General features: G+C 42.8%; 2 protein-coding genes across 5 annotated transcripts in view; one reads left to right on the forward strand and one right to left on the reverse strand.

The window, feature by feature from the left end:
- The window catches only part of LOC139260395 (uncharacterized), a 56,248-nt gene extending 50,869 nt beyond the window's left edge, over positions 1 to 5,379 (reverse strand). For both annotated transcript variants that reach the window (XR_011592800.1, XM_070876964.1), the window contains exon 1: positions 5,062 to 5,379. Coding sequence is in view for 1 of the 2 variants with exons in the window: in XM_070876964.1 (XP_070733065.1) it covers positions 5,062 to 5,148 (87 nt within the window). In the remaining variant the exon portion in view is untranslated. The remainder of the gene's footprint in view (positions 1 to 5,061) is intronic.
- A 105-nt stretch (positions 5,380 to 5,484) lies between these two features.
- LOC139277362 (focal adhesion kinase 1) overlaps positions 5,485 to 14,134 on the forward strand; it is a 759,656-nt gene continuing 751,006 nt past the window's right edge. For 2 of the 3 annotated variants that reach the window (XM_070895775.1, XM_070895782.1), the window contains exon 1: positions 5,485 to 5,707. The gene's annotated coding sequence lies outside the window, so the exon portion shown is untranslated. Of the gene's footprint in view, positions 5,708 to 9,835; positions 9,859 to 14,134 lie in introns of those variants that run through there. The other variant, XM_070895811.1, reaches the window with a different exon arrangement.

The raw sequence follows: 14,134 nt of genomic DNA on the forward strand, positions 1-14,134 counted from the left end.
AAAGGGGAACCCTGTTGTGGTTCTGGGAGGGAGGGGAAGAGGTGAGAGCAGAGATGCGGGAAATAGAACGAACATGGTCGAGGGCCATGTTAGCCATGGCGGAGGGGAATCCTCGGTTGAGGAAAAAGGAAGACATGTCAGAGGCACGAGTGTGAAAGGTGGCGTCAGCAGAGCCTTTAACGTAGTAAAACATTCCAAGGCGCTTCACAGCAGAGAAACAAAATTTGACACTGAGGAGATATTAGGGCAGGTTTTAAAGAGTGTATTAAAGGAAAGAAAGAGGTAGAGACACAGAGAGCTTAGTGCCTTAGCAGCTGAAGGCACAGCCACCAATGGTTGGGTGATTAAAATCAAGGATGCTCAAGAGGCCAGAATTAGAGGAGTGCAGATATCTTGGAAGGTTGTGGGGCCGAAGGAGATTAGAGAGAACGGTAGAGTTAATATACATTTGTAAAATTATGAAGAGTTTTAATAGAGTGAATAGGTAAAGACTATTTCCTCTAGATGGGGAGTCAGTGACAAGAGGTCATTAATTTAAAATTGTCGCCAAGAGAATGAGGATGAAGGTTAAGAATAACGTCTTTACCCAGAGGGTTGAAGCATGGAATGCTTTGCACAGAGTTGAAGCAATGACTATTGCATCTTTCAAAAGTAAATATTTGAAGCAGAGGAAGATACAATGTCGCAGAACAGTGGGAGGCCTTTAAATGCCTTAGCAAAGAGCCAGCATAGAAACAATGGGCTGAATGGTCTCCTGCTGTGCTGTACATTTCTATAGACTTTTGATACTGGGACTATTTGCACTGTTAGGGTTTTGATACCCACTGTCTATATAGCTTATTCAGAAAATCTCTTCACATTACTGCCCAAGTCATTTATTTTTCACAAATTTATTAATGATTGCTGTGCTATCTCTGCGTTTCAAGAAAAGATTAGTGAGGAGGGGGAAGTGCCCCGTCACAAACAGATATTGACAAGGAGGATCACCCTTGAAGCGTGCTACCCTGCCACCAACTGATTATTAGGGAGAAAAAACCACACTGGCACAGTGCGGGAAAAGGGCCTTCCCTTCACAGACTGGGGAAGAGGGGATTGCCCTGGCAGAGACGGTTGAGGGTGGGGATTGCCATGCTGCTTGCCGATGGCATTATTATAATGGAAATGGCGCGCAGCCATTCTGCAATCTTCAGGCATAAAGAGAGCCCCTTCTATATGCACAAAAACACAGAGCCACGTTTAGCCTCAGGCTGGCACTGTTCTCATAGGACTGAGTAAGACTGAGGTATCGAGCCCTGTATGCTGAGTTACAGAGGCAGACACTAAAACACTTCCACTCCATGCATTAATTCACCCGCACTGTTACCTGTCCCTCGGCTCCAGCTCACACAAACAATACAGCCATTCCATTGGCCAGCATTCACCCCCTACTTTGTCTTTTCATTGGTTCAAAATGAAGCCAATTAGGTCAAAGCCAAACTATCAGAAACCGTGATCCGCCCTTTCATTGGTCCGTTGCTGCCAATGGACAGAGTCTCTGTCACTCAATAGCGGGCCTTGTTGATTGGTCTCCGAGTGCGGATTTATACGAACTGCAATTAGGCTGAATAGAGCTGATTCAAATAAAATGGCAGCTAGGGTATTCGAGGACAAGTTTTGTTAACAAGGGATACAGTACATCATCTGGGGACTGTCCCTGGAAAACGGGAACGTATGGTCACCCTAAATTGAAGGGCAGAAAAAGACCAACTGTTCCATCAAACTTGTCCCACACTGTCATGGTGCAACCTGTGCACACCATAACCCCCATCCGCTTCTCCCCATACCAACCAGTCACACAATCTCCTGGGAGAAGCAAAAAGAGAAATAAATACTAGGCTAATTTTGAACATCTGCTGCTGAAACCCTTAGATGTCTTGTTTTAATACCAACTCATTGGTCTCCTGGCTGGCCTCCCATTCTCCATAAATATGAGCTCATCTGAAACTCTTCTATTCATAGCCTATCCAGCCCAAGTCCTGTAACCCATTTCTCCATTCTCATTGACCTATGGTAGCTTCTTGTTTTGCAAAGCTTCAAATTTATCCTTGTATGTCACCCTTTCATTGTCTCACCCCTCCCTATCTAAGTAACCTCTTCTAGCCCTACAACCCCGTCCCTCCCCAAAATCTTTGTTTCTCTGACTCTGGTCTCTTGTGCATCCATCCATCTCTTTACAGTTCACTGTGCCTTCAGCTGCCGACATCTCACATTACAAAATTTCCTCCCTAACCCCTCCGCTTCTCTACTCTCTGCTCGTAATGATGATTTGTTGACATGTTGCATTATAAATGTTTACAAAGAAAGTTTCATGTTAAATGTCAGCACAAAAGCATAACTCAAAATTGTGACAGAGGAAGTGAGGCTTGTGGACAGGAAGGATGTGTTGTATTTATAGACACACAATTGCTAGGTATACAAGGAAAAATGTGCACAGTTGTCAGATTAAATGCAAGTAACATATTTCTGGTGAGTTCCTCGATAACTAAAAGGAAATACTTTTTGTTCAAAGTACATTACTCTCCCATTTTATACAATAAACCAGGATTCAGTTTTCTCACTGCAATGGGGGACCTCTTGCCAGGCTAGAGTCCATTATTAAGGAAGCAGTAGTGGAACATTTGGAAAAGCATAATTCAACTGAGCAGAGTCAGCATGGCTTTATGAAAGGGAAATCATGTTTGACAAATTTGCTGGAGTTCTTTGAGGATGTAACGAGCAGGGTGGATAAAGGGGAACCAGTGGATGTGCTGTATTTGGATTTACAGAAGGCATTCGATAAGGTGCCACATAAAGGTTACTGCACAAGATAAACGTTCACGGGATTGGGGGTAATATATTAGCACGGATAGAGGATTGGCTAACAGAAAAGAGAGAGTCTGGATAAATGGGTCATTTTCTGGTTGGCAAACAGTAACTAGTGGGATGCCACAGGGATCGGTGCTGGGTCCTCAACTATTTACAATCTATATTAATGACTTGGATGAAGGGACCAAGTGTAATGTAGCCAAGTTTGCTGATCTTACAAAGATGGGTGAGAAAGCAAATTGTGAGGAGGACACAAAAAATCTGCAAAGGGATATAGACAGGCTAAATGAGTGGGCAAAAATTTGGCAGATGGCGTATAATGTGGGAAAATGTTAGGTTATCCACTTTGGCAGAAAAAAATAGAAAAGCAAATTATAATTTAAATGGAGAAAAATTGCAAAGTGCTGCAGTATAGAGGGACCTGGGGGTCCTTGTGCATGAAACACAAAAAGTTAGTATGCAGGTACAGCAGGTCATGAGGAAGGCAAATGGAATGTTGGCCTTTATTGCAAGGGGGCAATAAGTGTATAAAAGCAGAGAAGTCCTGCTACAACTGTACAGGGTATTGATGAGGCCACACCTGGAGTACTGCATACAGTTTTGGTCTCCATATTTAAGAAAGGATAAACTTGCATTGGAGGCTGTTCAGAGAAGGTTCGCTAGGTTGATTCCAGAGATGAGGGGGTTGGCTTATGAAGATAGGTTGAGTAGGTTTGGCCTGTACTCGTTGAAGTTCAGAAGAATGAGAGGTGATCTTATTGAAACATATAAGATAATGAGAGGGCTCGACAAGGTGGATACAGAGAGGATATTTCCACTCATCGGAGAAACTAAAACTAGGGGACATAGTCTCAGAATAAAGGGCTGCCCATTTAAAACTGAAATGAGGAGGAATTTCTTCTCTGAGGGTTGTAAATCTTTGGGATTCTCTGCCCCAGAGAGCTATGGAGGCTGGGTCATTGAATATATTTAAGACGAAGATAGACAGATTTTTGAGCGATAAAGGGTTATGGGGAGCGGGCAGGGAAGTGGAGCTGAGTCCATGGTCAGATGAGCCATGATCTTATTAAATGGCAGAGCGGGCTCGAGGGGCCAGGTGGCCTACTCCTGCTCCTATTTCTTATGTTCACACCCTTCCCTCCCTACTGATGGTCAACAGGGCCCAACCCCACACAATCCACGGAAACGTTCCAAAAGAATTTCAAGGGACATTGCAATGGTACTCCAAATTCATGCTATCATTTGGGACCGCATTAACGTCACTGACAAAACTGTAACTATGTGTCAGTTGCAACCACCAGCAGAAACCATTGCTGAATGCAGATTCACAGAATGGTTGCAGCACAGAAGACCAATCAGCCTGTCGAGCCTATGCTGGTTCTCTGCAAGAGCACTTCAGCTAGTCCCACTCCACCCCACCCATTTCCCCAGTAGTCCTGCAATTTTTTCCCCCCTACTTATCGAATTCTCTTTTGAAAGCCACGATTGAATCTGCTTCCACCACCCTCTCAGGGGCTACATTCCAGAGAAAGAGGGGAGAAATTGCTGGAATACAATTTAAAACAGTAACAACTGTTATTGTTATAAAAAAGCCTGAGGAAGAGAGTGTTTGATGTCCAGGACCTTAAATCTGGCACCAAGCTTATGGTCTACAGGGAAGTACTCCCGTCCTCCTATATGGCTCAGAGACATGGATCATATTAAGTAGACACCTCAAAGTGCTGGAGAGGTACCACTGGCACTGCCTCCGCAAGATCCTGCAAATCCACTGGGAGGATAGATGCACCAACGTCAGTGTTCTCAATCAGACAACATTCCCAGCATCGAAGCACTGACCACACTCAACCAGCTCCGTTGGGCGAGCCACATCGTCCGCATGCCCGACACGAGACTCCCTAAAGTGCAAGCGCTGTATTTGAAACTCCTACACAGCAAGCACGCCCCAGGTGGGCAAAGGAAACGTTTCAAGGCCACCCTCAAATCCTCCTTGATAAAGTACAACATTCCCACCGGCACCTGGGAATCTGTGGCCCAAGACCGCCCAAAGAGTAAGAGCATCCGGGAGGGCGCTGAGTACCTCGAGTTTCGTCACCGAGAGCATGCAGAAACCAAACGCAGACAGCGGAAGGAGCGTGCGGCAAACCAGACTCCCCACCCACCCTTTCCTTCAACCACCTGTGACAGAGACTGTAAATTCCTGTATTGGACTGCACTCACCTGAGAACTCACTTGAGAGTGGAAGCAAGTCTTCCTCGATTTCGAGGGATTGCCTATGATGATGATATAAAAATTGCAAGAAAACATATTTTTATAGAAGATTTTTAAACGATAAATAAATAACGTGTGCCTGTCTTTATGAAGCGTGGGGACATTTTTAAATAAACCAGTGTATTCTTTACAAAGGACGTTAGGTGACGAAAAAAAGGTGAAAGATTTTGACGACTGAAAGGGTTGACTATCGTTGGCGGGAGCAGCGTGTTGTTCGACTCTCTGGGTGTTGTGTGTGTCGCTCTTTCTCCCTCGTCTGCTTCACAGCCGCCATTTTGGATAGCTGACAATGCCTCCCAGCGGCCAGTGCGGCCGGCGGCTTGTCAGCCGTTGGGCTGAGAGCGAGCGAGAGCCGGACAGAGGGAGAGGGAAGCGGGCAGGAGGCAGCCCCGAGAGCGGCTGGTGGGAGGGGACCGAGCTCCGCTAGGGTTTTTTTCTCTCTTTCGCGGAGCGTGCGTGTGTGTCAAAGAAAACGCGGCCGGAATCCTAAACCATATTTTTTTGCTTCTCCTCTTTATTTTTTTGTGCTGTTGTGAGAACAAAACGGCTTCTACGGAGCAACGGATTTGTCTCTCTCCTCATAACTGAGTAGAAAGTAAGTGAGTGTTATTTTTTATTTTAAATGTACAGAAGGGGAGGGAAGGTGTTTGATATTTTCTCTTCCCCCCCCAACACATACACACACACACCACACACACAAAAGCCGTTGGTTGGAAAAGGGTGTTTAATAACTGCTGGTGAATGCTGTTTGGAGTGGCGAAGTTTGCAGCGCCAGGATGGATGGATGGGGAGGGAGAGTGGCGCCTGTTGTCGCCCGCAGTCCTTGTTCTCCCCTCTGTCCGACCCTTCAGAAAGGAAGGAGAGAAGGGGGGGGGGGGGGTGGAGTGGACTTTTTAAATTTTAATTCTTGTATAAATAAAGTGCAACAGATTTAAGGAGCCGGTTTTGATTTTTTTTCCCCCTGGCACAAAGTTCATTCTGGTCCTGATAGCCGTGGGTAAAAACAAATAAATCAGCAGAAGTGTTAATTTGAAGTGTTGGGGTTTTGTTGTGTTTGGGCCTGGGGTATGTGTGTGTATGCGTGAGCAACATCGTGCACTTTTACTGCATTTGTAAAGGCTGCGATCAGTGAAGTGCATGTGTATACGGTGCGTGCCTCAATTCGTTGTGTACATATTGCAGTTAACAGTATATGCAGAGGAGAGTTGCGGCTGTAGGAGAGTTGCTGTTCATCCGCACTACCTGCTTTCTCCTGGTTTCTCCGAAGGTTTTGTTTCTTCAGAGTCCTCTTATTTTCGTTGTTTTTGTATTGAGTTTTTTTTTAGAAATATGTGACCCCCGCCCCTTATCTGATTCAATGCTTTCATTTGGATTTTCAACAATATTTTTTTTGGTCTGGCAGGGAATGAATGTTGCTGCAATTTGTACAGCAGCTTAGCTTTCTACGAAACAGTGGTATATTGCTGAATGGTGACACGACTAAATATTAGTGTGTTATAGAATAGATTAAGAAAGACAAAATGTAAAATTATAGTCTCTCAATTTATTTAATAAATACTAACAGAGTATTCATTTGAAGCATTTATTACTTCTGAATTGAGATGCATCACATTTTCCCAACGTAAATTGAACAGCTTTTGTTTCTTATGATGTTTCATGTAACTGAAAATATTTACTTAAAAAAAAAACATGTTCATATTGCCATTAGATTTTTATATGGAAGGTGTTGACTCTGTCCAGGATTCCTGTTAACCAGGATGACCCCACAGATGGTCCTGGTGCACAAACAGTTAATGAAGAAGGTTTTAGTTTTCAGATCTGTCTCTGTTGTCATTAGTATTGAAGATGCAATTTTTACCAGTAAAGTCTACCTAATATTAGAATGACGCATAGTGCTTTGAGAAATGTTTTTAATGCATTTAATGCTTAGAAAAGGAAAACCTGCAATCTATGAAAAGTTTTATTTGAGATCTATATCAATGTTTTGGAAATTGGATTAATTCCAGTAAAATTCTACCACAACTTAAAAATAATATTTCTTACCATAATATAAATTTTATATGTAACGAAATATCAGAAATGAGCACTTGGCTTGTATCTCAGAAATTAGATTGACTGAAATGGTGTGAAATCAGTGGTATCTGAAGGAGATAGATATTGATGAGCAACTAATTCTAACAAGAAAAAATTCTATTGAATAACTGTCTGATTTAATTACTGTGAAGCACTGAGACAAATCCACAACTTTTGAATCCAAGGATAGTGTGTTCCCAACAGCTTGATACACACTGAACCTTTCAGGGGATGTCTATACTGAACTTTTGTTAAAATTTTTTTCTTTCACATTTCACAAAACCAACTGACGCATTCCACTGCTTCAATTTGACTAAAACTGAACTCTGAGAAGACATTCAGGTTCCTGAAACAGCACAATTATTGAAATGGCAGGTTCACTGAAGTACAATATACATCTTTAACTTTTTTTAATACAGAAATCAAAATGAGTTCAACAAAATGTGCAACAGTAGCTTCTCAGATCAGTGAAGATTATAGATATGATTGGTTGAAGTTCATGAGGTCCAAGAAATTAAAACAAAAAAAATAAGACCAAACTTGAATATTGTAAATAACTAACTAGATTACAGATGGTCCTAATAGAAGGCCATAGAACTTTATACTTGGTAACAAAGTTTATGCCTTAATTGGGACTGGCACAATTAGCTTGGGATCATTTGAGGAAAAATAGTACTATGGTGGTTCTGTCAAATACTTGCAGTTCAAACTATAAGATGCTTATTGCTCTTAGTTTTGTACCTAAAATGTTAAGATTTCTGCTTGGGCATGGTAGTTTATTTTCTTTTTATTTCTAATATTTGTTCTTGTCTTTGAGGATGTCTGACAAGGCTGCACTTATTTTCCATTCCCAGTTGCCTTAGAAGGTGGCAGGCAGCCTTCTTGAATCACTGCAGTCCTTGTGCTGGTGCTGTTGCATTGATGTTAGGTGGGAATTCTAGAATATTGACCCAGGGACAATGAAGGAACAGTGTCACATATCATTGATATGTTTGTTTGGAAAAATGACAACTGAGACCTAATTTGTTGATGTCTAGTTATCTGAGAATTCATGAGGATTGGAAGAACATAGGAGCAGGAATAGGCCATACGGCCCCTCGAGCCTGCTCCACCATTTAATATGATCATGGCTGGTCCGATCATGGACTCGGGTCCACTTCCCTGCCCGCTCCCCATAACCCCTTATTCCCTTATCGATTTAAAAAAAACTGTCTCTCTCTCTCTGTCTTAAATTTATTCAATGACTCAGCTTCCACAGCTCTCTGAGTCAGTGAATTCTACAGATTTACAACCCTCAGAGAAGAAATTCCTCCTCATCTCAGTTTTAAATGGGCGGCCCCTTATTCTAGGATTATGCCCCCTAGGTAGCAAATGTAGTACCACTTTTCATGAAAGGAGGTAGAGAGAAAACAAGGAACTACAGGCCAGATAGCCTGACATCAGTCGTCGGGAAAATGCTGGAATCCATTGTTAAGGAAGTGGTATCAGGACACTTAGATAATCATCATATGATTAGGCAGAGCCAACATGGTTTTATGAAAGGGAAATGGTGTTTGACAAGTTTTGAGGATGTAACTGGCAGGGTAGATAAAGGGGAACCAGTGGTTGTAGTGTACTTGGATTTCCAAAAGGCATTCGATAAGATGTCAAATAAAAAATTACACAAGATAAGGGCTCATGGGATTGGAGGTAATGTATTAGCATGGTTAGAGGATTGGTGAACGGACAGAAAACAGTAGGGATAAACGGGTCTTTTTCAGGTTGGCAAGCTGTAACTAGTGGGGTGTTGCAAGGTTTAGTGCTGGGGCCTCAGCTATTTACAATCTATATTCATGACCTAGATGAAGGGACCGAGTGTCATGTATCCAAGTTTGCTGATGATATAAAGCTAGGTGGGACAGTAAGCTGTGAGGAGAACACAAAGCATCTGCAAAGGGATGTAGATAGACTAAGTGAGTGGGCAGTAAGCTGGCAGGTGGAATATAATGTGGGGAAATGTGAGGTTATTCACTTTGGTAGTAAGAATAGAAAAACAGAATATTTTTTAAATGGTGAGAAACTTTTAAATATTGGTGTTCAGAGAGATTTGGGTGTCCATGTGCAAGAAACACAGAAAGCTAGCATGCAGGTACAGCAAGCAATAAGGAAGGCAAATGGCATTTTGTCCTTTATTGCAAGAGGGTTGGAGTACAAGAGTAAGGAAATCTTGCTACAATTGTACAGGGCATTGGTGAAACCACACCTGGAGTACTGTGTATAATTTTGGTCTCCTTATCTAAGGAAGGAGATACTTGCCTTGGAGGTTTCTTCTTTGGCGAAGGTGACTTGCTTCCACACTAAAATGAGTTCTAAGGTGACTGATGCCAGGTCCCAAACTTCATTTTAAAGGGTGGAAGATACCTGTGCGTGAATTCTTTTAACATGGGGTGACCGTTGCACACCAGCTACCACATGGACTTGACAGAGCAAGATCTTTGTCCAATGGCAAGGGGATCCTAGACGATTGGAGACCAGGCTCTGCTGCATGGGCCTAATGCGTGCACACATTCCAACTGACCCCCACCCTACCTTCCTCAGATCCTTTCTGTCTGGTTTTCAGAGATTGCAGTCTCGGTGAGCATGTTGATCGTGGAGCAGCTTGCCTTCGTGTCAAACATCTCCAGATATATCAAGGTACCATGAATCTAATGTCAGCCATCTCCAGATATCTCAAAGCCCCATGGTCCTAATGTCATTCATCTTCAGGTAGAAGATCTAGTGTCAACTAACGCCAGGTACCCCAAGTGCCCCAATGGGCTTGGGAATCAAGTGTCCACCTTGCCCGTGTCCCCAAGTGCCGCAATGGGGGCCCCAGCACCCGATCTTAAACCCCCGTCCTGTGTCTCGCGTGGCCGAGCGGCTGGTAAAGGTGGATTGGGGGGTGGGCGGGGCGGGCGGCGTCTGGCGGCTCTTCGACTGTAGCAGTGGCGCTGGCCAGCTGCTGCTGGGGCTGCCTGGCCCGCACCGAGCTGCTGCTGAGGCAGACGATGGCTACCTCATCTCCTTCTACCCCCTCTGGGGCCCGTCCTGCTGCTGCTACTACTCCTCCCCATGTCCTCCCGCTCTGTCGTTGTTGCCGCAACAAAGATTCACTAGATTGATTCGTGGGATGAGAGGGTCGTCTTATGATGAGAGACTGTGTCGAATGGAGTATACTCTCTGAAATTGAGAAGAATGAGGTGTGATCTCATTGAAACATACAAGATTTTGGAGGATTGACAGGGTAGATGCTGAGAGGTTGTTTTCCCTGGCTGGTGTGCCTAGAACTAGGGAACATAGTGTCAGGATAAGAGGTAGGCCATTTAAGACAAAGATGAGGAGGAATTTCTTCATAGGGTTGTGAATCTTCGGAATTCTCTGCCCCTGAGAACTGTGGATACTGACTCTCTGAATATATTCAAGGCTGAGATAGATTTTTTGGAGTCTAGGGAAATAAAGGGATATGGAGATTGGGCGGGAAAGTGGAGTTGAGGTCGATGATCAGCCATGATCTTATTGGCCTAGAAATCCCGAGTTCTGTACGGACCCGAAAAGACATCGCAAAAGCCGGTTTTCAGCGCATGTGCATTGTGCGCTGAAAACTGGCTTTTCTGATCTGTCAAGCTGGAGCTTGACAGATCCTCTGCATCTCCACAGCCAGGACATTTGCACGGGCAAGATTGCGGTATTTACCTATATCTTGCCCAGCGGATGTCCTGAAAACTCTTGCGTCTGATAAAAGCAGGTGCATAGCCTACTTTTACAGGCGTAAGAGTTTTAAAACATACAAAAACATTGTAAAATAACAATTTAAAAAAAAACACATTTTATTGTTAAAAATCCTGCCCACTAAGGTAAGTTTATTTCAAACCATAATTAAAAAAAACATTTTTTAAAAATCGGAAAAATATATATTTTTTATAAGACATCAATAACTTTAATTTAAATTAATCTTAAATATGTGGTATATTTTTTTATTTTTGTTTTGGTGTTGGGGGTGGTGGGGTGTTTCTCAATCATAATGGGAATTCCTACTTTTGGATTTCCCATTATTATGAACGAGAAAATACTGTACCTGGATTGTCTGCCCAGAGCCATGTGACTGCAGCTCCAGCTTACAAATGTCCCGACGTGTACACACTCTGATGCGCAGTGAATGGAGGCCTCAGGACCGGGATATCTCGTGGGCACAGCAGGAACAGGTAGGTGCGCATCTTTTTAAAACTTTTCCAGTCGATCGCCCGCAGGAAGACCTCAACCGGGATTTCTAGGCCAATGAATCGTGGAGCAAGCTCTCATGCAGGGCGTACTCCTGCTCCTATTTCTTGTTCTTGTGTTCTAATTCGAGGGTTAAGTTTAGAGAGGGAGCGAAGTATTAAACAAAAATAAATATTTGAATTGTTTTGCCAAGCCCAGCCTCTGGAACAGGGCATAAGTTGATCACACCCTATGGTACTTCTGTAGTCTGCGTTCAGTTTGCAATGAAAATTACCTTTTAAAGAATACAGTTAAAAAAAATATGTATCCGAGCAAAATGCCTATAATCACAAGCTGTCTCAATTGTGATTAACAAAGAGCAAACAAGCTGGATGAGCTAAACTCATGTGAAGATTGTCTTTGTTGCTACTGTTGCTACTGCTTCTTGCAACGCTCATTTTAGGATTATGGAATGTGTTGCATATACCCAACTGTAAACTCATTATTATATGTTTGCATTCTTTCAATCTGGCTTCGATCGCAACTACATTCTGTGCGACTGTGACTAAGGTGTGTTATCCCTTCTAATATTTAGCGGCTTTTCTCTGGCTTTCGACGTGGTTTACTGCGCCATCCCTCTTCATGGCCTCCTTTGTTTAATTGCTGTTTATTTCATTGTTACTTTTTCCAATGCATCCAGCACATCTCCTCTAGTTGCTTCATCTCCTATGCCTACAAAGTCACCTTTGGTGTGCTCCCAGGATCCATCCTTGCGTGCCTCCTATTCCTCATCAACATGTTGCCCCTGGTGATTTATAAGCTGAGTTATGCTGACAATACCCATCTTTGCTCGTCTTCCACCACTCTTGATTTCCTGGTTCTTGCTCTATTGCATGCCGGGTTGTGGGTGAGCCAGAACGTTTTGCAGCATAAAATTATTTTATCCCTGATCCCATCATCCTCCCTGGATACCTGTTCAAGCTCAATGTAATGGTAAACAACCTACATGCTCTTCTCAATCCTGAGTTTTAAATTCTTACATCCAGTCTATCACTAAGCCTGCCTATTATCATCTCTGGAAAATTGTGGTTTATGCCTTACCTCACCCCCACTTCCACTAAGACCATCAATCATGCTTTTATCACCTCCAGATTTCATTCTTCTTTGGCCTTCTGAGCTCCACCTAACATGAATTCTACCTTCCATATCCTATCCTGCATCAGGTACTGATTATTTATTCGTCCCCCCGCCCCCGTCTGTCCGTTCGACTAGAAAATCTTTGTCCCTATCCAGGACAAAGCAGTCCACTTAAGGTCCATAATCCATTCCTTCCATCACTGGCATGAATTGCAAAATGAACTGCAGCAACTGACCAAGCTTATTTCAAAAGCATCCCCTCGCTTTCCCCATGGAAACTTAGAATTACCTGCTTAATATGGTGAGAGTGCCATCACCACAAAACTGCAGGCGTTCAAGAAGGCAACCCACGCCACCACCACAGCCACCTCGGGATAATTAGGGATGGACAATAAATGCAGCCTTGCAAGCTTTGTCCATATTCCAAGAACATGGGAGCAGTTGTAGGCCATTCAGTCCCCCTGAGACTATTCCACAATTCAGTTAGATTATGGCTGATCTGTATCTTAACACCATCTACCCCCCATGGTTCTGTAACCCTTAATACTCTTGCTTAACAAAAGTTTCTGCTTTGAAATTTGCAATTGAACAAATGCAAAATCTGCAGATCACTTCACCCAGTTTCCCCAGTGCCATATTCCTGCTTGCACCATTTGTGTGCTTTTCCTTCACCCACCATTCCATTCTGTGATCAGTGGTATAACCTTCAGTCATCTTGCTCCCAAACACAAACTCATTCCCTAAACCCTTGTGCATATATTTCTCCACCCCCAAAAGCCTCTTGAAAACCTACTGCTTTGTCCACAGCTTCAACCCTAATTTCCCTCTTAATCCTGCTCCGTTCAATCCACAGCTAAAATGCCTTGTGACGTCTTACTACATTAACGATGTTCTATAAATGTAAGTTTACTTGGTTTAAATGATCTGCAGACCTTGGGTCAGCTCATCAAAATTGTTGATGCTGCACTGTCCACTACTGCAGTATTAGTTGACAGATATTGAAGGCTGCAATACCCCACAGTTGGCCTGGTATATTTTCAACTCAAGATTCTTCCTACTGATGTTCATTATGAATATACTGAAATTCTTGCAATTAAGCTCTGTTTTAGAGCTCTTTAATATTTACACTCAATTCTTTGTTTTTCTAGAATTTAGTTGTGTTTTGGAGCAGAAGTCCATGTTTCAAACCTCACTTTCACTGGAGTAAAGTTACAATGCTCATTCGGGATTGTAGTGAAAATGTTTAGATTAATGTGGTGAAAAGTGATGCAGAGTGCTTTGTCTTTCATGTTTTCTTTATATTAAACTGATCAAGTTCTGGCAACATTAATTTTGATTCATGTTTTGGAGCCATTTAAAAAATATATAATAATTTGAAACTAAAAAGTTAAGTGATGAAAGGCAAGGCTGAGGGGTGACCTAATACAATTCTTTAAAATCATGAAATGTTTTGATAGAATAGATAGAGAGTGTCCCACTTGTGGGAAAGGACAATTTTGGAAGCCATCAATGTAAGAAACTCAACCAAGAATTCCAATAGGGAATTCATAAGAAATCTCTTTACCCAGGGAGTGGTGAGAATGTGGAACTTGGTACC

This window comes from Pristiophorus japonicus, chromosome 1 (genome assembly GCF_044704955.1).
Source record: "Pristiophorus japonicus isolate sPriJap1 chromosome 1, sPriJap1.hap1, whole genome shotgun sequence".
Lineage (NCBI taxonomy): Eukaryota > Metazoa > Chordata > Chondrichthyes > Pristiophoridae > Pristiophorus > Pristiophorus japonicus.